This window comes from Neolamprologus multifasciatus, chromosome 19 (assembly GCF_963576455.1).
Source record: "Neolamprologus multifasciatus chromosome 19, fNeoMul1.2, whole genome shotgun sequence".
Lineage (NCBI taxonomy): Eukaryota > Metazoa > Chordata > Actinopteri > Cichliformes > Cichlidae > Neolamprologus > Neolamprologus multifasciatus.
The window spans coordinates 27,527,112-27,552,913 of NC_140457.1; the positions used below are offsets into that span (position 1 = coordinate 27,527,112).

At 45.7% G+C, this 25,802-nt stretch overlaps 3 protein-coding genes and 1 long non-coding RNA gene across 6 annotated transcripts in view; all 4 read right to left on the minus strand.

Annotated features, from left to right (window-relative positions):
- Nucleotides 1–25,802, minus strand: part of LOC146496756 (uncharacterized) — a 496,205-nt gene that overhangs the window by 77,610 nt on the left and 392,793 nt on the right. The window lies entirely within an intron of this gene.
- LOC146496755 (MAM domain-containing glycosylphosphatidylinositol anchor protein 2-like) overlaps nt 1–25,802 on the minus strand; it is a 149,192-nt gene that overhangs the window by 77,610 nt on the left and 45,780 nt on the right. For all 3 annotated transcript variants that reach the window (XR_014871051.1, XM_085142525.1, XM_085142524.1), the window contains exons 3-6: nt 16,174–16,342; nt 12,234–12,430; nt 9,921–10,053; nt 1,899–2,171 (exon numbers count right to left, since the gene is read on the minus strand). Coding sequence is in view for 2 of the 3 variants with exons in the window: in XM_085142525.1 (XP_084998651.1) it covers nt 1,899–2,171; nt 9,921–10,053; nt 12,234–12,430; nt 16,174–16,342 (772 nt within the window). In the remaining variant the exon portion in view is untranslated. The remainder of the gene's footprint in view (nt 1–1,898; nt 2,172–9,920; nt 10,054–12,233; nt 12,431–16,173; nt 16,343–25,802) is intronic.
- LOC146496757 (uncharacterized) overlaps nt 1–25,802 on the minus strand; it is a 358,433-nt gene that overhangs the window by 15,321 nt on the left and 317,310 nt on the right. The window lies entirely within an intron of this gene.
- The window catches only part of LOC146496758 (uncharacterized), a 23,543-nt gene continuing 18,259 nt past the window's right edge, over nt 20,519–25,802 (minus strand). The window contains exon 2 of the mRNA XM_085142528.1: nt 20,519–20,657. The gene's annotated coding sequence lies outside the window, so the exon portion shown is untranslated. The remainder of the gene's footprint in view (nt 20,658–25,802) is intronic.

A 25,802-nucleotide genomic window follows, 5' to 3' on the forward strand; every position in this document is an offset into this window, starting at 1 on the left:
GTTGCTTCCCTAACTGGATACCCAGCCAGACTGCCAGTCTTCTAGCTTGCTTACATGTTAGCACCATCCTGCCACAGTGCACTGTGCCACCTACCAACAGCCGCCATGACTCTAGCCTACGTCACAGCGTCACATGCATAATAACTAGTTACTGTGCTCGTTACGGCAATAATAACGTAGTTACTGTAACACGTTACTTAGTAACTACACTGGTAGAGACACTGCAACAGCAGATGTACTGTCCAGAGCTCCTGTATGTGACACAACTGAGGGTTTGCCGGAGGAAGAAATCAACTTGTGGAGTCCGTCATAGCGAGCCTGCCAGCCACAGAGCCACGACTCAGAGAAATCCAGACACATCAGGGCAATGACAGCATTAAAAGCCAGCTGAAGAAGTTCTGTGTGGAAGGATGGCCAGATAAGTACTCCACTGTCCCAGCCGTACGCCAGGTGACCTCACAGTCCACAATGTTTGCTTCTTCGTGGGAGCAGAATAGTGATTCCCACGTCATTCAGAGCAGACATAGTCTAAACTATATGAGAAACATCTAGGAACAACAAAATGCAGAGAGAGAGCTAAACAATCTGTTTGGTCAGGGCTGAACTGAGCTCGGACCTGTAACTGTGACACTTGCTGCCGTGAGAGGACTAAACACAAAGAAACCAAACACAAAGTTTGTAGCTGCACCAAATAGTTCAGAAATGCGCACTTATGCTTGGTGTTCAGAGTTGTATACTTACAGTTTATTTTTGGACATTCTGAGAAGTCTGGGTTTAAACCAAAGGAGTTCAGTAAAAAAGCTGTTACCAGATAAAGCATAAGGCAGTAGTATATACAGCATGAGGGTCTAATCTGTTTTCTTGGTTATATCCCAGCATCACTTCCTGTTTAGTAGGGCGGATGTAGCATCAGGTAAATGTTAAGAGGTAGGAACCTTCGTGCTGGCTTGTTGTGAGGGCGGGGATGAAAAATAATAAAGGACACTCATTGGAGTAATGGTCTCGTGTGTCTGTGAGTTTTGCCTGCAGTCAGATAACATCCATAACCTCCAATCACGGACAGAATTTATCCAAATACAGTCGTACATATGTGTACAGCTGCAGAACGGATCCTCTTATCAGTGATCTGTTTTAGGATAAATGCACTGATGCTGATTTGGATAATGACCGCTCGACTTTAATATGTTTTGTGTTAAAACTTGATTGAACAAAGTCTACAGTGAAACAGCTTCAGAGAACCAAAACCAGGAACATACAGATGAACCCAAAAGTGCATTTTTGCTCAGCCTGACCTGCTAATTTTCTTCAAACCATCTCAGTGCCCGGGCAGGATGCGTCATCCGAACTTTGAAACGTGCTGATGAAGTTGAGAACAATTCATCATGACACTGCAGGACAGGACGACACACAGCGAGGAGGAGGAGCAATCAAAGAGCTGAAAGCCTCTCTGCATAGATGCAGATAAATGCGACTCTGCAGCAGCCTGTACAACCTAAACATTGGGACCAGTCACTTTAGCTCTTCTGTCACAGTCTGAGGGGAGGGCCATGTCAGCTGTTCACCAGCCAGCTGTTCACCAGCCAGCTGTTCACCAGCCAGCTCTTTATGCATAAATCCGACTGTTGCAGTTCCAGGTTATTGTTTTATAATAATAATAACAATAATAACAACAACAACAACAATAATAATAATAATAATAATAATAATAATAATAATTATTATTATTATTATTATTATTATTATTATTGTTTTATAACAATAATAATAAGAATTATCATTATTATTATTGTTTTAACTTCGGGTGTGACAGAGAGAGCTGCGGATGTTTCCACGTCTCAGAAACAGACTCGTTTGATGTTTCTAGGATCAAACATTCAGTGATGTCGGGCTCCACCTACCTCTGACCAGGATGGTGGTGGTTTTTTTGGCGGGATTCCCGACGTTGTTGGACCCCACACAGCTGTAGACACCACCGTCGTCAATAGCAACAGCAGGGACGGTCAGCGTGCCCCCTTTGACCACGCTCCGTTTGGGGAGCTGCTGCCCATCGGGTCTCGTCCATTTTAAACTGGGATGAGGGTCTCCGCCCGACGCCACACAGACCAAAGTGATCGTCTCGCCGGCGTTCACCACCAGGGGGTCGTCCAGGAGGAGCTTGACAGATGGAGGAGCTGACGGAGGAGATGGAAGGGTTGGAAATGAGGAGGAAGTCAAAAGTCAGCGAGAAACCTTCCAAAATGTCAAAACTTTTTAATCGAGTTACACGTGAAAAATCACAAAAACAACATGATTTTCAATCAGGTCACAATTTCGTAACATGTCAACAAAGGAAACTATTTTACTTTAGAAGTCAAACAATCGACTTTATTTTACTCACTTATTTGATGTGTTTTAACTCTGAACGTTCCCCACAGCTTCTCTATTTGATTTTTAGCAAATATGTGTATTCATATAATTTGACCCAAAGAACAACAGTATTGGGACAATATAGGATAAGAAATGAAAACATGGTTTTAAAGGTGAAGAAGACTGAAGTTTAAGTATCAGATTAGATCATTTGCATCACTGTAAATACCAACAATGCTGCTTTCCTGTCGTCCCACACTAAACAACACAGTAAAGTTTTATTTAATCACAGCTAAGTATTAAACTGATGCCATAAATATTAATGCTGCATGCAAGTCTCCAATCTGTTATCATGGCTAAGACAGTAATGATAGCACTGATGTTATGAGTGTGTAACAGCTGTGTGTAAATGTGATGCACACAGTGTTGCTTCCTGACGACCGTGTGGCTCACGTCTCAGCTGTGGATCGCCTCTCAGCTGTGACTGTCACGGTTCTTTCACTGTGTCTGAAAACTGGTCATGATTGTTGTTTGCATTGTTACTAGAGGTGGGAATCACCGAACATCCCACGATACGATATTATTGTAATTTTTAAAAATATTTTGCGATATTCAGATTCTGTACATAAAGGTAAACTTTATCAATATTCATTTTCTCTAATATCAAAGTCTCACACTCAGTCTTTCTCTCATTTCAGTTTGATTGTTGACAAACTGAACGGTTTGTATTACAGTCTAGTTCAACTTAACTGAATCAACCATCTGGTACAATTATAGCTATTCTGAACTATGCAGTTTATGAAAACTATGCAGCCCCTTCAGCAACTGAAGAATTTGAAAGTAAATTAAAACAAAATATAATTTTACATTAAATAAAAAAGTTTTAAACTTAATTAAAATAAAACATGTCTTAAATTAAAATAAGTAAACTGTCATGTTTATTGCTGCCAAAAACAAGTTAAACACATTTGGACAGTGAAGGAATGTCAGGATTCTTGCTCAGAAAAAGGATCAACATGAAGTCAGAGCACAAAAACCTTTTTGTAACAAAATATCAATTTCTGCTGTCCCTGTATCCATACATTATTAGCAAACAAAGTATCACCATGCTACACAGTATCCATTTTTCCCCACCCCTAATTGTTACAGTGTTTCTAATTCCTCCTAATGTCGTTCCACCTCTGGTATAGAAACGTCTGTTCCTGAGCATCACACTGAAGCTTTACTGTCCTCAGTGAAACAGATGATGATGATGATGATAATGATCCTGTACAGACATGCTGTTCTTTAGCTCTCCTTCTCTGTCTCCATCTTATTCAGCTCTTTAAACACCATCAGACTGAAACGACTGTGACGCCCTCACAACAGAGAGGCTCACTCATGTAAACAGACACACATGAAGTTACACACTCTCTATGATAACAAGTTTTATTTGTTTCAGTTGTAACAGGATGTCTCCACAATCAATGACTCAGTTACCCATAATGCACTGGTCTGTGAGGCATGGATAACAGCACCGTTTAACTATTTTTCTTCTAAAAATGTGTGAAAGGAGATTTGTATGAAATGCAGCTTTCTTCAGCCCAGGCTGGCCACTTCACTGCACGTGGCTGTCATTTTTACATTTTTTATACTTTGAAAGCTTTTAAATATCTTCTCATGCTTCAATAATCCACAGTGATGGAGCCCCCAGCTGCTGAAACACAGTATAAAAGCTTTTATTGTAAAATAATAGCAGCAAAGCAACTCCCTCCCTCCACCAGCTGCACAGCACAAGCTGCAGGAAAGCAGCTAAAAGCAGAAATAATAACGAGGGAGGTAAAAATAGCTGAGTCGACCTCTGTTAAGCTGACATCATGTAAATCCCATCAAGCCATGGGGCGGTGGGATCTACTGTACAGGTCAAGAGCGGCAGCCTGAGCGAGCAGAGGAAAACCTTTCATGAAGAACGTCCATGTGACTGCACACACAGATTACAAGCAAACAACCAGGTTTAAAAAGAGAAGAAGAGATCTGTGACCTCACACAGCTGCATTTCTACCATCACGGCGTGCACAGACATAGTCTCTCACACTCACAACGAAACATGCAGAAAAGCAACGCCAGGCTGTAAAACTGTGAGTACTCTGCCAGAATTCTGCCAACATTAATCTCCTGCTAAAACCAGGAAAAGACCCTCTATTTCCCTCAAGTTATCGTCCAATATCCCTTATAAATGTAGACCTTAAAATAATCTGCAAAGCTCTCTCAAAGAGATTAGAGAAAATAACCCCCCTCTTAATTCATCCTGACCAAACTGGTTTCATAAAAGGTCGGCACTCCTCAACAAACACTCGTAGATTACTTAATTTAATAGACTACTCATACAATAAAAACATTGAAACCATAATATTATCTCTAGATGCAGAAAAAGCATTTGACAGAGTTAACTGGAAATTTTTATTTGCAACTTTACACAAATTTGGTTTTGGAAACTCTTTCATAAATTGGATAAGAATATTATACAATTCCCCAACAGCTCGTATCAGAACAAATGACCAGACATCCTCCAGCTTTTGTCTCATGAGGGGCACCAGACAGGGATGCCCACTCTCCCCTTCACTTTTTGCAATTTTTATCGAACCTCTAGCAGCAGCATTTAGACAGGCTACAACAATTAAGGGCATAAAATGTAAGAACGTAGAACATAAAATCAGTCTCTATGCGGATGATGTGTTGCTTTTTCTGCAAAACTCACAAATCAACCTCTCTGAAGTAATTACTCTAATAAACTGGTTTTCAAGAGTTTCAGATTATTCAATTAACTGGTCAAAATCTACAGTTCTTCCCATTAACTGCTCCTTCCATAATTCATCTTCTGCCCCACTACAATCTGGAAATATTAAATATTTAGGTATTAATGTTTCTCCTAAGCTTTCAGACTTAATTAAATTAAACCACATCCCACTTCTAAAGAAAGTAGAAGGCGATCTGACTAGATGGAAATCTCTACCCATATCACTCATGGGAAGGGTCGCCACTATAAAAATCATGATCTTGCCAAAAATAAATTACTTATTTTTAATGATCCCCAACAAACCATCACAAGATTGGTTCAGATCTCTGGATTCACATATTTCTAAATTCCTTTGGAAAGATAAACCCCCGCGTATCAGCTTAAAAACACTACAAAGAACCAAGGATAGAGGAGGATTAGATCTGCCTAATTTTCACCAATACTTCTTAGCCAACAGGCTTCAGTTCATCTCAGAATGGTTAAAATGTACCCTCTTAGATGAGCCCTGGCTAGATGTTGAACAGGCACTATGCAATGATCTAGAGATTTCAGACCTACCATTTATTAGCTCAAACATCAAAAGACATGAATGCTTTAAAAGCATCAATATCAGCTTTTCTCTGACAGCATGGTGGGAGTTTCTAAAAATAACGGAGTCTTCATTAATCCCATGCAAACGTACACCTATCTGGAATAACCCTGACATATTACAAAACAATAATAAGATTAATTTCCCAGAATGGAGTTGTAAAGGAATTAAATACTTAGAACATATATTAGAGGGAACAGAATTTATTCCATTTGACAGACTAGTTACACAATATGGGATCAACAAGAAAAGATTTTTAGAATATCAACAAATTAAATCCATAGTAAAAAAGAAATTTAACCTCAGTCAAGTTGAATTACAAACACCACCAAGTGTGGTTCAATTTCTTACTCTTAAATCCCCCAAACTATTATCTAAAATATACAGAACACTTTCTAAAATAGATGAATCAATATCCCTTCCTATTGCAAAGTGGGAAGCAGATTTATCAGTCAGCTTAGACCAAAACGTCTGGTCTCAGATGTGCTTAAAAACCTTTAAATTGATTAAAAATCCCAATCTGCAATTAATACAATACAAAATACTGCATAGAGTGCACTATACAGGTCATCGAATGTTCAAGATGGGCTTTACATCCGCCAACAACTGCTCACACTGTCAAGGCAATACACCAGACAATTACATCCACGCTATTTGGTTTTGTCCACCAGTGCAGAAGTTTTGGCACGAGATATGTGAAGATTTATCAAAGTGTCTGAAATGTAAAATTCCAACCTCCCCTTTAGTATGCTTGTTGGGAAATTTGGATGATGTCACTACAGAAATTAATACAGTCCACATGGTTTTTATTGCCCTATGCATCGCCAAGAAAACGGTCCTCATGAACTGGAAAAATAAAAATAATCTTAATTCTAGCCAATATAGAAACTATCTAATAGATCACATTAGTCTCGATATAGCCTCTGCCACCACATTAGATCAATCCCTCTGGGCTCCTTTGATCGGCTCCATCACCTAGCGGGGTTGGGGGGTCGTGGTTTGGTCCCGCCTTGGCTATTGTGGTTGATGTGGAGGTTGGGATGGGCTTAGGGCACCTGGAGGACCCCTAGAGAAGTTATCCCTGGAGGGCTTAACCCAGGGGTTGTGTTCATAACCTGGTTAGTGGCTCTGGTCGCTCTCAGAGGTTGTTCTCCTCGTGGCCGCGTGCAGCGGGGCTGGAGGATGGTCTGTGCTGGCGGACGTAGGTTACTGGCCTGGTGGCCTGGCTGCCCCTGAGTGGATCCGGGGCGGGCGTGGGGGTTTGGGGTTCGGGGGTGCTTCGCCTCCGTGCTGGGGCTCTGGCTGGGCCTTGGGGGCTTCGGTCCTCGTCGGTGTGTCGCCGAGGTTGTGGGCGGGTGGGTGCACGGGGGCTCAGCCCTGGCGCAGGGGGCCTCTTGTGCATCGGCCTAACCGGGGGGCTCTTGAACTGGCAGGGAGGTTGTTCCATCTTTGCAGGAGTCCACTCTGCAGGTGGGGGAGAGACATAGGAGAGGTGGAGAATAAACTTAACCTGGGTGTCTGTGTCTTGTGTAGTCTGGAAGATGATTGAATGTTGGGGTGGGTACAGTTTCCTCTGCGGTGGGGTAGAGTGGGCTGCCCCGGGTCCTGTGGGGCTTGGCGGTGCTGCTGCCGTAGGCCCCGGTCTGGATGGGCCTGGGCTCCCTTGCCTTGGTGGATACCAGAGGACGGGGGTGCCTATTGGGGTCAGCGGGGGAGCTGGCCCTAGGGAGGGACACCCTCCCCTCCCTTCTTTTCCTCCCCATCCCCGGCTGCCTCCCTCTTCCCGCTCCACCACACCCACCCACACAGGTAGGGCTTTGGGGTGCGGGTGTGTCACCAGGGTGCAGGGGAGACATTCCCCCCCCCTCTGTCCTCTTCTGGCCACCTGTGCCTCAATTTTATCTCACAACTTAGACATCCACATTACTTACACTCTCATAACACACACACACATATATATATATATAGGGCCTTGAGGGTGGGCACGTTAACGGCGTCCAGTAGACGGTCTGTGTATTCAAACCTACCTCTGGCGCCGGTGCCCACCTCTCAATTTTAAATCCATGTAGACTTTGAGGGTTCTCGGGAGGGGCCGTGCTAACACCTGCTGCTCTCTGGCAGCAGCACCATGCTCTCCCTTGTTTTAAACACACTTTAGAGCAACACGCAGCAACACTACACTTGAGCGGGAGGAGGGGGGTATGGGGTCTTAACACACCCCCGTTCTCTGCTAGCCATCGGGGCGGGGGGGCTGGGAAGAGATGCTGGCTGTCCGATTGGCCTCCCTGCTGCTGCGGAGCCTGGGGCGGTCTGCTGGCCTCCACCACGGAGGGAAGGGTAACATCTCTTGGGTCTGGGTGCCGTTTCCCCCTCTGGGGGCGAGGATACCTGGACCCGGGGTATAGACTATGTTTGGGGAGTGTGATTGTGTGTACATGTCCATTTACGTTTATTCCTACGTTGGGTGAGTGCTGAGTGTTTGTATATGTGTGCATGAGGGTGGGAATGCATGTCTGTGTCTGTGTGTGTCTGTTTGTCTGTGTCTATATGTCAGGTCGGGTCTTAGACTCCACCTCTCTGGGAACTCCCAGGCCCTCCAAAGTGTGGAGGCCTATCTCCCCTCACCACACTCCCTGCCAGTGACTGATGCCCTCAGGGGTCGGTGCATTGTTGGTTCTTGGTGTCCGGGGCTGGGCGCTCAGGTCATGCGCCAGCTCACTCCCGGTGGCTACTTGGCGGGGCCTGGCGCCTGCTGCTCAGTCGGGCCTCTTCCAGGGCGCGGAGGGCCCTCGGGCCTCCGGCCTCTGTGCCTGCGGCTCGGTTCACTCTGGCACAGCTGGCTGCCGGCGGAGCCGGCGGGCACGCCGGTGCAGCCCCCTCTAGTTTCTGCCCGGTGGCTACTGGGTGACCCCTCGCCTGGGTATCCTCAGCCCTTCCCATGAAGGTGGCACGGATGCCCCTCCGGTGGTCCTCCTTGGGCTCTTGCACTCTGGGACCTCTGGATGTCTGGGGCCTGGATCTCCTCCATGCCTGCTTCATGCCCTGGGGGACAGGGCTATGGCTCTCTACATCCTCTTGCAGACCATTACATGGGGAAACCATTTGAATACAAGCGCGCCGATCCACACAGGTGTGCACACAGGTGTTCACTGTTTGTAGACTTAAATCACACCTTTCTTGGCTGCTACTTCAAAGCACATTGTGCGCTGTCTGTCCTGCGTGCTGCACAACAACATTCAATATTTAGTATTTACTGCTGTTTACACTTAGCTAGATTAACGCGATGGTGTTGTGTATAGTATGTTGCTTTGTTTTGTTTTGTTTTTTTGCTTGTTTTCTATTCTTTTTCTCTCAACAGGTGATCCCGGAGATATTTTTTTCCCCCCTTTCTCACTGTCCCTCTCCCCTTCTGTTTTTCTTTTCCTTCCTCTTTCTTTCTCCCTTTCCTATCCCTCACTCATGTCTGTCCCGTCTGTAACAACTGAAAATAAAATAAAATAAATAATAAAAACAAAGGTCGATCAAATGGACCAATACGGCAATGCTGATGATCCATTTGGCAAAATAAATCCATTGGGTATCCTTGTTGGTCTTCAGACAACAATTCTGACGGCTAAAGAACCAAATGGGACAGGCAAAAAAAAAAAAAAAAAAAAACTGTGAGTACTCTCACACGTCAAGCAGCAAATCGAGCCGCTACATCCAAGTGGCGCCCTGCAGGACGAACTACAGCTGACGGCGTGAGGCTGGCCCCAACAGCTCATTTCCTGGAGACACGTTTGAAGCTCAGTGCTCAGCTCAACCAAAAGCTGTCGCTTTCATTTTTATCAGTCTCAAAGGTTAATGTTACTGTCTGTGTTTAACTGCTGCAGAGTTCAGTGCACTTGTATTTATACAGCACCAGGTCACAACAAAGCTTCACATTGTAAGGTTCAACACACACTACAAAGAAAACAGAAAACACCCAACAATCATATGACCCACTATGAGCAGCACTTTGGCGACAGTGGGAAGGAAAAACTCCCTTTGAACAGGAAGAAACCTCCAGCAGAACCAGGCTCAGGGAGGGGCGGGGCCATCTGCCACGACTCAGGGGACCAAGCCTTAAAACTTTATATAATGAGGTCTTTAAAAACAACATGAATGTGCGACTGATAAAACCACGGCTGACCTCTGTGCTGTGGATGAAGCTCTGTGGGTTCTGTGTACCTGTCCTGTTGCTCAGAGCGAAGTGGGCGCTCTTGTCTTCAATGCCACAGACGTTCCTGACGGAGGAGAAGCAGGTGTAGTCGGCGTAATCCTGCGGCCGCAGATTCTTCAGCTTCAGGATCTTTGTCTCTCCCTGAAACACAAACGTACATCACCGGACCTGTTTCAGGTCTGACAGGTGTTAGGGCCACGTGTCTGTCACACAGCATCAGCTCCGAAAACATTTCTCCACTAATGCAGTCGTAGGGTTTCCTCACTGATTCTCTTTTCACTACTATCTTATGTTTGCTCTGATTCGTCTAATATTCAAACTAAACATTTCAATAACAGATGAATGAGTGAAATACATGCATGTCCTCCACAAACAGCACTGAGGTGATTAACGGGACATCTTATAGTTAAAGCTCCTCCAGCTGTTGTATCTTTCTCACAGATGTGCACGCAGCAGGACAAATAATTGGAGAGTCTCTGTGATCGTGACGTGTAACTATAATTACAGTAAACTGACAGACAGCGAATTCTTCCTTCTTCCTCCTGCTTCTCGCTCTCTTCCTCCTCCCGTCTCCACCTCACTGCCAAATCTCTCTTATCTCCACTGGCAGCCTCCACGCTGCCTTCCGCCTCACGGACAGATGAGATGAGATTAGATGACATTTAAATGGGATGTTTGTGCAAAGATGGCAGCCAATTTTTTGGCTGTGGAGGAAGAGGAGGAGGAGATAAGCTTCTCATTACAGCCCATGAGAAGCGAGGGGGGAGGGGTTAACCGGTCGGTGAGCTCTGGGCTGAAGGCATTACAGTCGACAGCGTTCAAATCTGCCGTGAATGTTATCTCCGCTGCGGTATTACACGGCCCACTAACTAGCCGCCTGATTGGCTGGCTTCCCTTTGCTCCAAATTAAATCTAAACCTCGGCCAAAGGGAAAAAAGGCGAATCTGGACTCTCCATCTGCAGAGGTTTTTAATCCTCAGGAGGAAGAGGATGAGGCTTAAACTGTGACTTTCCCAACTGTTGAACTCACACAGGACATTTGGATTCAGAGTCACAGTCTGGTTTATCCACCAAGACTTTTGTTTTCACAGCAAGTTTTAAGGTTTTTTCCATCAAGCCAATAAACCAACATTTGTTCACGAGGCTGTAGAAATTAGTGGTGCTTTGCACGTCACTGCGAGGCTAAAAACAGCCAACTTCCAGCTATTTTTGGCCTCAGCCGAGGACTGAGCGAGAAAAGAAAACCAGGCTGGAACTAAAAAGACTTTTACTGATGAATCTCTGTGCTGATCACCAGCAGGAAGGGAAACACACAATGAGGAAGAATAATTTGCTGGAGTCTGTCACAGTTAAATGACTGGATATTGCAGGCAGTCTCCCGCTCTCTGTGAGACGCATTTATAGCTCAGTTCACTTCAGATTATTAAGACAAAAAGAAAGTTTAGGAAAGTAAAGTCTGCGTCTGTCCAACACTCGAGGGCTGGTGTGTAATTTGGGCACAACAGGAGTCATGGCAGCGTTAAACTAAATACTTTGTTAGTGTTTCTCCCATCCTGCTGATAATAAGCAGACGCCTGTCAGCTCATCAAAGAGGGCTGCTTGTGAAAAGGATTAAATGACTGTTAGAGACTCAAAAACACAAACTGATCATTTGTATTGAACACACTGATTAATCACTCAGTGAATCTGCATTCAGGTGTTCAGGGAGATGAGCTGTGTGCTGTCACTGAGAGTGGTATGAACCACGTCGCAGGAACACAGCGAGGCATGAAGATCAGAATCATTCCTGTTCAAATACAGTCATTTCAGGACGTTTGACACTCTGCAACAACAACACCTGCAAACATCTGCTGCCTAAGATTTAGCTGTAAACATCCTGAATAAGCACGAAGTTAACACGACGACAACATCAAGGACACAAGTGTCCCTGTCTCAGAGCTCTGTACAACATCGTGTCCTAAAACATCTGGGACAATACTGTGACATTTTCTGCTAACAGCTAGAAACAGCTGTGGAGCACCAGTGTTTGAGGCTACTTTCTGATTTCGGGGCCTACACACAATTTTCCTGGGAACAATGAAAAGTTGTGAATGCCACGGTTTAAGACACAGAAGAGCAAATCAACCACAGGACGGACGCTGCCGAGCTGTAAAACCTGACCTGTACCTGTTCAATCAAACTGAGCTGTGCTTTTGTGCTCTAATGTCTCTTTTTAATGAACTCTTGTGCTCCTCCCACAGACCTGATGCTGCTGACAACGACAGCTTCGTGTCATAAACTAAAATGCTTCACTGAAGATAAGATGAAAATGTGTCTCTCACCTGTGTGAAGAACGGCTCGTAGATCTCCACCCCAGAGTCTGAGCCCTGCGACAGCACCTCCCTGCCTCTCCTCCAGGTGTAGTGGACAGGAGGGTTGGAGTTTGCTACGCAGCGCAGGAAGACTGTCCGCTCAAAGTAGAACTGTTCCTTTGCTTCACCCACACTCTGATGTATCGTTATCACTGGGTCATCCAGGTCTGAGAGAGGGGGAGGAATCAGAGGGAGAGGGGGAGGAATCATAGGGGGAGGAGAAGGAGGGGTGGAGGAATCATAGGGAGAGGTGGAGGAATCATGGGGAGGGGGGGAGGAATCATAGGGAGAGGGGGAGGAGTCAGAGGGGGAGGAATCATAGGGAGAGGGGGAGGAATCATAGGGAGAGGAGAAGGAGGGGTGGAGGAATCATAGGGAGAGGTGGAGGAATCATGGGGAGGGGGGGAGGAATCATAGGGAGAGGGGGAGGAGTCAGAGGGGGAGGAATCATAGGGAGAGGGGGGGGAATCATAGGGAGAGGAGAAGGAGGAGTGGAGGAATCATGGAGAGAGGGGAAGGAATCAGAGGGGGAGGGGGAGGAGGGGTGGAGGAATCATGGGGAGAGGGGGAGGAATCATAGGGAGAGGTGGAGGAATCAGAGGGAGAGGGGGAGGAGTCATGGGGAGAGGAGAAGGAGAGGTGGAGGAATCATGGGGAGAGGTGGACGAGTCATGGGGAGAGGTGGAGGAATCATGGGGAGAGGTGGACGAGTCATGGGGAGAGGTGGAGGAATCATAGGGAGAGGAGGAGGAATCATAGGGAGAGGAGAAGGAGGGGTGGAGGAATCATAGGGAGAGGTTTAAGAATCATAGGGAGGGGGGAGGAGGGGTGGAGGAGTCATGGGGAGAGGGGGAGGAGTCATGGGGAGAGGTGGAGGAATCATGGGGAAAGGTGGAGGAATCATGGGGAGAGGTGGAGGAGTCATGGGGAGAGGTGGAGGAATCATGGGGAAAGGTGGAGGAATCATGGGGAGAGGTGGAGGAATCATGGGGAAAGGTGGAGGAATCATGGGGAGAGGTGGAGGAATCATAGGGAGAGGAGGAGGAATCATAGGGAGAGGAGGAGGAGAACCAGGTGAAGAATGTTAAAGAAGAAGATTACAATCATCACCATGGAAACTGACATTCAGCAGCCGGTTGGTTGGTCTCTCTGATGGAAACAGCTGCTGCACTGAGCTGCTCACTATCAGCATCTACAGCTCAGTGATCATGAACACGTCTGATCTCCTCGTGTTCTCAGTGGTCATGAACACGTCTGATCTCCTCGTGTTCTCAGTGGTCATGAACACGTCTGATCTCCTCGTGTTCTCAGTGGTCATGAACACGTCTGATCTCCTTGTGTTCTCAGTGATCATGAACACGTCTGATCTCCTTGTGTTCTCAGTGGTCATGAACACGTCTGATCTCCTCGTGTTCTCAGTGATCATGAACACGTCTGATCTCCTCGTGTTCTCAGTGGTCATGAACACGTCTGATCTCCTCGTGTTCTCAGTGATCATGAACACGTCTGATCTCCTCGTGTTCTCAGTGGTCATGAACACGTCTGATCTCCTCGTGTTCTCAGTGGTCATGAACACGTCTGATCTCCTCGTGTTCTCAGTGGTCATGAACACGTCTGATCTCCTCGTGTTCTCAGTGATCATGAACACGTCTGATCTCCTCGTGTTCTCAGTGATCATGAACACGTCTGATCTCCTCGTGTTCTCAGTGATCATGAACACGTCTGATCTCCTCGTGTTCTCAGTGGTCATGAACACGTCTGATCTCCTCGTGTTCTCAGTGGTCATGAACACGTCTGATCTCCTCGTGTTCTCCACACCAGGAGAAGCTTCCAGCCTCAGCAGGCCTCAGCTCACCGTCCCTTTAAGCACCTCAAACAACAGCAGAGTGGGTACAGTACGAGCCATCAGAGGCAGAAGGCCACTTCACTGCAGAGCCATTTACTGCACACTGAATGTGTTTACTTATATGCAGCCCTGCAGAGGCCGTTTGTTTCCTCCTGTGGAGTCTGAATTTACACTTCCTTCTATTTTCCAAACAGTGGGGTCAGTTTTCCTGTGGTGTGGGTAATTACTGCAGAGCCCAGGGCTTTTAAAGTGTGTGGAAACACAGCGAGCTCCCCGATCAGCTGACTGGAGCTGGCCAACTGTGATCCACGGTCATAATGAGTGTGGTTATGAAGTTGCCACGGGCAGAAGGGCTAATGGTTACTAATCCACTTCACACAGAGCAACGTCAAACTCTAAAAAGCAGCCAGTGCAGTTACTCACAGGCCCAAACAATCTGCTGCCACAACATGCTAACTCCCACAGTACAGCCTGTGCAGGGAGGCTGTGCTGCAGGTTACGGCGCAGTGAAGGAAACCATTCATCGGGTCTCTGCTGCAGCTACCTTTGTGTAAAAGCTTCTGTGCCTCAAAGGCAGCACTCAGCTGCGTCGAGGTACCTCCCTGTAATCCCAGGAAGCTACATCCTCCAGGATATTATGGCTTTTATACAACAAGTATGTTTGTTTCCTCCTTTTTGTTATTTTGGAGGAAACATTACATGCAACAGCAATGACACCACGATGAAGAGGAAACCTTCTGTTTCCTGCTCGCTGTCGCTGAGGGGAGAAACACCTCAGCTTCATACGGCACGATTAGCAACAGAAAGCATCAACACAGGTGATGCAGACACATGCAGGACGAACTTTGACACCATCAGCAGGAAGATACCGACTAACGCAGACGTTTAATCCTCAGTTTTTCTTTACTGACGCTGCTCGTACCTGTTGTTCGTTAAGCACTATTATCACTGACCTGTCAGTCACTCGGGTCATCATCACGTACAGACTGATATTTGGAAAACACGGATGCTATGTCACCTGGACCAATGAGGACAAGGACCGTCCAGCTTCTACTCAGGAATAAAATCCTCTCTCTTTGGGGGGGTGTTAGGGCTAGATCAGATCTACATGTCATCATCTAGATCACAAGGAACACCTGGACTGTTGAGCTGCTGTGATCCTATATCAGGAAGGACTGAGGCAGGTCTCTCCTAAAAAGCCCTTTAGTTCCCTCATTTTCCAGATGTTTACGGACCGTTGCTTAAAAGGTCCTATTCCACCTTTCTCAGGTGTGTTGTGTGTCTTGTTTGAATAAAATGTGGCTTCATGAGATTTGTAAATGATTACATTCAGTTTTTACTCATTTGCACGGCACCATCCCAACACTAGTTACAGCTGGAGCTGTAATTAGTGTGTCACACAAAACAAGACAGGAGGTGCAAACCACAGGAGCTGCATAAAGTGGGAAACACAGAGCACCCTGAGTGTATCCAACAGGCAACGTCTGCACTAGCCGTGTGACACTGTGACAGCACGCGCTCCCAGACGCCTGGCGGGCGACATTCTACCCGGAAGCTGAGCCCATCCACACCTGCGGTGAATCAGATGCTGCTAATTACCCTCCATACTGTGGCAGCGCTGGATGGTTGAGTGTAACTCGGCAGTACAGTCGTGTGTTATTGTGCTCTCTTTCTGACTGCCCAGTGATCGTCTTTGTGCACTAGGAATCAGGAGGGATAGCAGGTCACGGGAGCTGTACCACGGGCCGAGGATTTCACCTTCATGTGCACTGTTGTTGTTGGAGACATCAGCAGTGAACAGAGCTGTTGTTGTTTCCCCCACTGTAAATAAATTCACTGTCTCATCTCAAAAGCAGATCGAGCGCACTCCTCCCACACCTCAACCAGCCGAGCTCAACCACATGGATGCAGACTCAACAGGGCTACTGTTGATGCCAACAGTTCACCATGATCAGTCTGTGAGGTTCCTGACTGACTCTATACACTCTGAAACACCCAACGCACAGAAAGAACCGTTATCTAAATGTATGTCTGTGTCAGGCTGGTGTGAATCAGGGTTCTTACAGTAGACGTCTACTCGTATGGAGCGGATGGCGGGGGATCCCAATCCATTCTCAGCCTTGCAGTAGTAACGCCCCCCCTGGTGGCGGTTGATGTTTTGGATCCTCAGAGTTTCGTTGTGCAGCGAGGATTCGCGGTCCGACGCTCCACCAGCAGTTTTAGTCCAGCGGATCTGCACAGAGTACACAAACCTGACATTATTGACCTTTTACATGACAAAACACAGTTTACACATTCATGGTGTTCTCCATCAGGGAATGTTTATTCATTTAGAGGACAAAGAGCCAAAACACGACCATCAACTGTGAAACAGAAGATCACGGGTCGGACATGTCGATCAATAAACCAGAAGCCTTTAAGAAAACTCTGAGACAAACAGCAATCCACTGACCAGCCACATGTTCTAAAGTATCCCAGTGTGCTCTGTAATGTTGTTTCAAGACTTCAGTGTAATGCAAACAGCAGCAGCTGCTCAACATCTGCAGAATTTGTTCCCACGGTCTTGGCTCTTCCAAACTAAACCTTACATCCTCTGATCTGAGGTCAGTTCAATGTAATCGATTATTAAAGGTTGTCTCAACGAAAGCTGTGTGTGTGTGTGTGTGTGTGTGTGTGTGTGTGTGTGTGTGTGTGCGCGCGTGTGTGTGTGTGTGTGTGTGTGTGTCGTTCAGCCTCAGCAGGATTTCTTTCGGTCCATACTACGTGCTCTGTGCATTCTTCTCCATCCAGCTTTTCTCTCCATCCGTCTCCCAGTGACGACAGGTGAGCTCTCCAGAGGAAAGCTAGAACATCTCTGCTGCAGACGTTCATCATTCCCACCACGTGATACGGGAACATTGCTTTCCATAGCTCCGGCTTCAGATTGGTGCTGTGAGGCATTAGTAAACTGACACCGACATCGGGACCTGAGGCATCGACACACTTTCTCAGCAACTTAAATGTTTAAGAAAATCAGTAAATTAAGGTCCGTAGCGAGCTGTGGGCTCTCCATGATGCAGGCATGTGTTCTTCACTCACAGTGTGTTTATGCACCATTCTCCATTTAATCATTAGCTATAGTTAATACAAGGACGTTTGGGTAACAGTGTCTCTATTGAGGCCACTGAATGAATCAAACTGAATCAGCAGACAGCATCATGTTTTATCTCTCCAGAAGCTGCTTTTACATGTTAAATGAACTGAACTGAGTCAGGACTGGGAGGATGGGTTGCCGTGGCTCTTGCAGTCAGTTGGGGAGCTGCAACTCTCGACCACAGAAAGCAGGTTGTGTGTTTGTTGAAGCTGTACTGCTGTCACGATCTGGAACTGCTGAGCTGTGTGTAGCAGACTCCTGTATATATTTGCTCTTTGGCAGCGGCCAGTTTGGGGCATGCTCTGGTGAAACATGGCTTACAAGATGTCAGGGATTCAGACGACCTGTTGTTGAGCTGAAAATCTGATAAACTAATATTTTTAAACTAGTACATTCAAAGTAAACAATGTCCTCTCCTTTGCTCTGAGGATGGGGTTTAGTTTGTGTGCAAGTTTAAGTTGTTGTTGACGGGGTAGAGGCAAGTCCCACTGTGCTGTGTGCACATGAGATCTCTGATCATTGCTCCATCTGGACTATGTGAATATACAGGAATGAGATTGGGAATGCCGCTGTAACATCCCAGCTTCTGAACATGGTCATGGTTGGAAAGGTGTTCAGCATGTTTGGATGATTTGGTAGCTTATACCAAGTAACAGGATGTGCACATTCAGCACATTATGGGCCTGTTTGATGGTTTGGTGGAACACGTTTCACTGTCAGTGTGGTTAAATGTGACTTTGCAAAGGCAACAGGGATTTATCACAGCACAGTGCTGGGACAGGACCGGTGTTCTTCCCACCAATAAGGAGTTGATGTGGTTCTTTTACTGCGACGTTTGTACAAACGTCTCCTCTGTGGTTTCATAACTGACCGGCTCAAAAGCAGAGTTTGTGTGGTCCTCTGAGGGAGATACTGTAAACAATCTGTTGTGTCCACTTCCTGTTCTGGCTGGATCAGCGCTTCACGCTCCAGGTGGATGTTCATGCAGGAGGACGGCACTAATGAACCAGTTTACTTCCCATAAGCTTAACTGTGATCAACAAGGAAGCCTTGCCTCTGCACCCCTCTGAAGCATGCGCTGGTATTAGAGCTGGTTTATGAAGACCATAACCCTGTGACCTCTGAGAAGTGAGGTCATTGTTGCTGCATGGTAGATATTTAAATGGTAAAGATAACACTGTGACAGACCCACAGTCCCACTTTGGGAAGTGTTTACCAACTTTAGGGGCCATGTTCTCATTAATGTCACCCTGATATTGTATCTGACTTACTGAGGCTTCCTGTTTGTGGGAGCAGGTGAGACAAACCCCAACCTGTGCTCTACACCTTTGCTTGGTGGGTGGAGGCTCATCAGCACCAGCAGGAACATCTGGGCCTTGTGTTCCCAGACTATATTTTGTCTCACCTTTTTCAAACATATTAACAACACAAACACCTCGCCCAGGGACATTCTGCAACCAGAGATTTAAGCACCAACCTTCTGGTTTGTAGGTGACCTGTTGACCTCCTGAGCTCCAGCTACTGGTTATGATCATTTATATTTTAGGGACTTTCATTCCTGTGTGTTAGATATAGATTCCTTATTCACCCCTCCTCTGTCTCCTCTGGTTCTGGATTAAACATCTACACACTGACTTGATAAGCAGATCTCTCTCTTTCATCCACCCTCCCTCCCCCTCTCTGTCCCACATGCTGATGGCTCCACTGCCAGCTGGACTGAAACGGACTTTGTATTGCTTGTTAGTGCAGACAGACAGTTAACCGTCTCAACAGTGAATACATGGTCTAAAAATACTCCATAGATGCTGGGTCAGAGTGATGGCACAGTCTAGTTACCATTGCTGTAGCAACCTGTTACTATGCTCACAGACATGTTATAGCTTCATCGATCCACTTTCTCTGCGTCTGGAACCTGGGTGCAGACAGTCAGACCTGTCCTCTGTGGGGTACACTAAGACACAGTTTCACTGACACATTTATGCATCTCTACACGTCTGGTTTTAGCAACATGTTCAAAATTCCTTCTGTTCATCCTTTTCAAACAAACACTGATGCAAACGTAGTCTCAGTTTCCTAACAGGCGATTCATGTTCATGGGTCAGACCTGGACCAATGAAAGGGTGAATCTGAGTGAATCCATGTAACAACAACAAGTTCAAAAACAAGGTCGAACTCGTCTCCAAGTTTTTGGTTTCTCCTTTAGTTGGTGAGTGATAGAAATATATTACTTTATTAATAAAGTATTCTGATTGTAGAGCCACTCGCAGATCTGCACGTCCCTTTGTAAACATCGTGGCATCACGTGTGAGCTCTCTTTGATCCTTGAACTTCAGGATGCTGGTTCATCATGAACCATCAACTTTTTCTGGAAACAAAGAATTTAAAGACTGTCACAAAGAGTAAAAGCAAAGAATCGAAGGTCTTTTGATTGCTCTCTAATCACAACACGTCTTGACTAGAAGTGTTGTGCTCTCACCACATGAGCCTTCCTCCCTGTATGCATTGTGTCGCTGCTTCAAGCAGGCACAGCAGTTGTGTCAGTGCTGCAAGTTGTTTGTGTTTGAGTCACAAAGTTTAGGATGAGACAAGATGCACCGGTCAGTGTTTCTCACAATTTGTCTGCTGAGGGCTGTGCGATGTGACCAACATCTCATCTCTCCATACAAAACATTCATCGTTGGGACGATTAATATTCATTAATATTCATAAATATTCATTAATATTCTTAAACAAACCTTCTGGTGGTCCGAAACACAAACTTCAAACAAAGCAGTCGGTGGACCTTCTTCCTGGAGGCACCAACACTAACAACCACACCACCAAGCTGCACAAACGTAGGAAAGCTACGATTACTTTTTCTGTTTTGTCCTTGACAGCAGCGATACACGTGGTGTGTGTGTGCTTCCTGCTATTATAGCTCCTGTGGTTTGAAATCTCACACGATCTCGTGATGTCGCGACTCCAGGAAACTCTCTAAATCGTATCAGGTCATGTCAACAAGGATAAAGTTGTTGAATTTCATGCAGATCGTACTCGATTTCTGTACGTTCATCATAGAAACACAAAATGTTTTAGTGCAGGTTTCCTTTAGCAGCCCACTCCCTAAATTGAAATCCTAGGTCAGCGTGTGCACCGTGACGTAGTTTCTGCTCGGGGCAGTCCGAGGGTTTTGTACTGCACTGGTGGCACTAAAGCTTATTCTCTGTTATCCACCTGCAGTCTGAACATGTGGAAGCTGCCCATCGCTATGTTGCCTCCTTCGTAAATGGTAAATGGCCTGTATTTATATAGCGCTTTACTAGTCCCTAAGGACCCCAAAGCGCTTTACATATCCAGTCATCCACACATTCACACACTGGTGATGGCAGCTACATTGTAGCCACAGCCACCCTGGGGCGCACTGACAGAGGCGAGGCTGCCGAACACTGGCGCCACCGGGCCCTCTGACCAACACCACGGGTGAAGTGTCTTGCCCAAGGACACAACGACCGAGACTGTCCTAGCCGGGGCTTGAACCGGCAACCTTCCGATTACAAGGCGAACTCCCAACTCTTGAGCCACGATCGCCCGATTTGTAACATGACTATAACACGTCCTCTGTAACTGCTGTTTCCTCCTGAGTTTGAATATCTTCAGGCACCTGTATTATTTCCTGCCTTGAAAAATTAGTCTCTCCATCCAACTGTAAGATGCTGTCGAAAGACCTGCTTTGTGAAGAAAAGCCAAACTGAGTGAAAGGTTAGTGGACGTCAGTGCGTGCCTTCCCAGGTCCGTCTGCTGCGCTCCCAGTTAAACACACTGGAGTTGTTAAACCAGTCTGTTTTTGCCTGACAGAAGAGCGTTTCAGTGAAACTCCCCCAGAGTCAAACTCTGCATTAACCCTGACAGACAGATAGTGTTTGCTCCGCCCCTCATCCACAGTGATTGGACGACTGGGTAAAGTTACAGATGTAGGTGACATGTTTGACCTTCAGCAACCAAAAACAAAAGCATCTAGTCCAACTTCAAACAGCTGGGAAAGAGTAACGCCTCAGCCTGTATGCATGTGATCAGTGCTGTGACAGTGGGAACATCAGTGGGTATCATCCATCTTCAGATTACTTCAGGCGACAGAGAAAGTTGAAGTTTGGGATATTTGCATTTTCAAAGTTTCTGAGGAACCGAGACGACAAAATAAAAAAAAATGTTTTATTTTAATCAAGTTTAAAACTTTTTTATTTAATGTAAAATTATATTTTATTTACTTTCAAATTCTTCAGTTGCTGAAGGGGCTGCATAGTTTTCATAAACTGCATAGTTCAGAATAGCTATAATTGTACCAGATGGTTGATTCAGTTAAGTTGGACTAGACTGTAATTACAGCTTGGTTGGCTCTAAACATTTTAAATTTTAATGAAAAGAAAACAGAAGTGTTGGTGTTTGGACCCAGTGGTCCCTGTGAGTCCTCCTCTGTTGTTTTAGGATCCCTGGAAGTCTATTTTAAACCTGTTGTTACTGACCTTGGTTTTAAGTTGGACAGTGATTTTAAATTGGACGACCAAATCAGAGCAGTGGTGAAGTCCAGTTTTTATCATTTAAGGCGACTGGCAAGAGTAAAATCTTTTCTTTCGAGGCAGCACCTTGAAACAGTGATCCATGCTTTTATTTCTTCCCGCCTGGACGACTGTAACTCACTTTATGTGGAGGTCAGTCAGTCGTTGCTCTCACGTCTGCAGCTGGTTCAAAATGCAGCTGCACGACTCCTAACAGGAACTTGAAAAAGAGAGCATATAACCCCCGTGCTCGCCTCTCTGCACTGGCTGCCTGTGTCTTTTAGAGTTAATTTTAAACTTCTTATGTTTGTTTTTAAATGCCTCCACAGTCTTGCCCCGCCTTACCTCTCTGAGCTTCTTCATCCCCACACACCCTGTCGGTCTCTCAGGTCAGCTGACCAGCTGCTCCAGGAGGAAGCTCAGAGGGGGCGGGGCCTTCTCTATTGTGGCTCCAAAATTATGGAATAATTTGCCCATGCACGTTAGAGAGGCCCCTTCACTGTCCACTTTTAAATCACGTCTTCAAACCCACTTTTATTCCTTGGCTTTTAACCTCAGCGAGACTTAGTTTCTCTTTTAATTGAAGTAGTTATTTAATGATTTCACTCTTCTTTTATTTGTTTTTTACTTATATCTCATGTAATTTTATTTTACAGTTCCAATGTGCAGCACTTTGTGTCAGCTGTGGTTGTTTTAAAGTGCTTTATAAATAAAGTTGATGATGATGATGTAATACAAACCGTTCAGTTTGTCAACAATAAAACTGAAATGAGAGAAAGACTGAGTGTGAGACTTTGATATTAGAGAAAATGAATATTGATCAAGTTTACCTTTATGTACAGAATCTGAATATCGCAAAATATTTTAAAAAATTGCAATAATATCGTATCGTGAGTTAAGTATTGTGATAATATCGTATCGTGGGATGTTTGGTGATTCCCACCTCTAACAATCAGAGCGTCTTCAGCTCCTGTCGTAACTGCAAAGTGGAGCCAGAAGACGAAAGGTGTTGAGGAGAAACGAGTGATGAAAGAAAATTGCAGAGGAAGCTCTGTGGTGACGCAGAGAGAGAAAACAAAGTGTGTGTGTGTGTGTGTGTGTGTGTGTGTGCCAGCAGCTGATCTATTTATAGCTGCAACAGACTGACAGCAGAGAGAGACTAAAGAGGAGAGCGCAGGAAGTGGAGAACGGGGGTATGAGAGAGGACAGAGAGGGGGGGGAGTCACTCAAACAGCTGATTGCTGCTGATAATGTCCACACCAACACTGGACATGAGGTGGAGATGCAGAGTAAAAGGGGAGGAACAAGATAAAGATGATATGGCAACAGAGGAAAGTAGAGGATAAACAAAACGAAGAAGGAAGAAGACAGAAGAGAGGAAACGAGCACAAGGAATGAAGGAGAGACAAAAGGAGACAAAACTGAGGACAGGTTACAAGAGAGGAGACAAAGAAAGGTTGGAGGGAGGAACCGTCGGGGAACTTAACTGAAGTTGATGCAGAGGCAGCAGCTGAGCTGTTAACGAGCTGCACTAGAAACAGAGCGGACCGTCTACTAACTGCACGTTTGATCTCTGCCTTACTCCCTGATGGTGAGCAGGAGTGCTGGAGTGACTGTTGGGCACTTCAGCATAGTAAGAAGGCCTGAAAGGCCCGAGTGAGAGTCAGAGCTCAAACTGAGCAGAAATGTGAAGAACAGCCTGTGTGGACTTTAAGGCTTTATTTGGCTGCAACAAGCTCTACTGTCAGTTCACCAAAATAAGAGGCTGGTGCAGTGCAGCTAACAGGAAGTAACAAACTTCAACTTCAGCAGTAATGCAGCCGTGTTTGGCATTTGCTCCAACCTCGCTGCAAGAACAGTAGCAGGGTGGTGTTCCCCTCCATCAGTGTTACTGCATCATCAGGTTTCAGGGGCGCAGCTGATTTCTTTTCCTCTAAAGCCAAAAGCGAGACTGGAGCCCTCATGCTTAAATCTGCCTGTGATGGAGTCAGACAGCATCACCACATGGAGATCACTAATGCAGTTACCATTCATTCCTGCTATTACTGAAAACATTTGAAATGATTTATGGAGTCAGGACGATCACAGGCTGATGGGAAACACCGGCTGAAACAGGCTGAACTACATCAGCCTGTGAGTCGTGCAAAAGGTTTCACCTTGGGAAGCCTGAAGCAGCTGCTAAATGATGCAGACATAATGGCCTCTGGTTGTGACATGTGGTGCAGGGTTCATAACGCACCAACAGCAAACGGCACTTAAAGTTGCAGGAGACAACTTTAAGACTTTTCACACTTAGCGAGGGTAAGTGGGATTACTGCCACTGTCACAACGACCTCGTCGCGTTTTATTCACCCAACAGCACAGAATCAACCATCAGCATCACTGAGCAAAGGAAGGAAGCAAAGGGCCAATGAGGTGAAGGAACCAGCTCACAGAATAAACTGTAATGTAACTGTAACAGTTCTTCATCAGATCAGAACATGAACGATTTATACCAGTGACATATGAACTCTGACCACCCTGAGAAACCACCAGTTTGAGCCAATGACAGCAGCAGCACTTCATGGTGGGAGAAAAATACTGAGAGAAATCCAGTGAGAGAGCAGCTTTGACCCAAACACAGTGGAAATGTGAGCTGTTGGTCCAAACAGGCTCCTTCCTGCTGTGATATCTGACGAGGTCACAGAGACATCCTGCATCACAGCTCCAGCCAACAGTCACAGTCACCTCTTTCTTCTACTCTTTGATATTGATGAGGAGTTACTGTCTCCAGACTGTTGATGTTATACACATGCAAAGCTGCTGCTTATACCTCAGAACTGAGGTTTACAGCAAAATCAGGAGATCAGACAGAGCTATCATCCATCACTGCTGCTGCTGTCTGCTTAAACACGCTGCTGCAGCAGGTTCAGCCTCTGAACGGCTCAGCAGAGCTTATTCAACAAGTCACAACACAGTGGTTTTATTTACTACTGTTATTATTTAAGTTTGAACAGCACATCGAAGTCTGTCCTAAATTAAGATTTTCTGGAAGATGTAGACACAGGCAAACAGAGCAGGACGGTGAAAATGAGGCTGATGGGAAATCAGAGCACACATGATTATTCTATCGCCCGACATCATCAACTTCACAATGTCAGATTAGTGTAAAGAAGACCTTTCCCAGTCAGACACAGTAGATCTGCTTTTTCTGGAAGACGTTGTTGGCAAAGAGGACTGTGGGAAATCCGACTGCAGGGCTGTTCCAGTAGAAGATCCCCACTCGGAAAGAAACAGCAGCAGCACTCCTGTCCTCCTGTACATCAATGTAACAGGGCTGCAGTGACTCATCAGGTGAGTTGGTTACAAAGAGCAAAGCTTTTGCTTTGATGCTTCGTTTGATGAAACTCTACAGAGCTCACCACGCTAACGCAACATGTGACTAAAACGCGTGCGACATCAAAGCCAAGCAGACCGCCGTAGCTTAACATGGAGTCTGTCTGCACACTAACGCAAAAGGCAAAGAGGCGGAGTCATTACCGTGAGCTCACGTGTAGCTCCTCCCATCCACCATCAATAGTTTTACTCTCTCCATTAAACTGAGGCAGCTGTGGCTACATGTAGCTGCCTCCACCAGTGTGTGAGAGTGAATAGTGGCATTGTACAGCGCTGTATAAATGCAATCCATCATTATTATTATTATTATTATTATTATTATTATTATTATTTTTGCATTTAAGAAGATATTTTCTTCACAAACTGATAAAATCTCACATAAATACCACTAACTAAGGGCCGTTAGTGTTCGCACTGAAAGCACTAAAACCACCGAGCCGCTCATTTTACAATCCTCTGTTCTTGCTCTTGAATATTTACTGTTGGTCTTTAATGGGACAGAAGCTCTTCTTATCAGATTCATCGATGGATTAATGACATATACTCAATTACTAAAGCAGCAGCATTGATTATTGAGTGCTTTTGCACGGGTTCAGGGTTATTACAGCAGAGTAAAGCAATGGGCGCTAACAAGTGCTCAGGTGAGTGTTTGG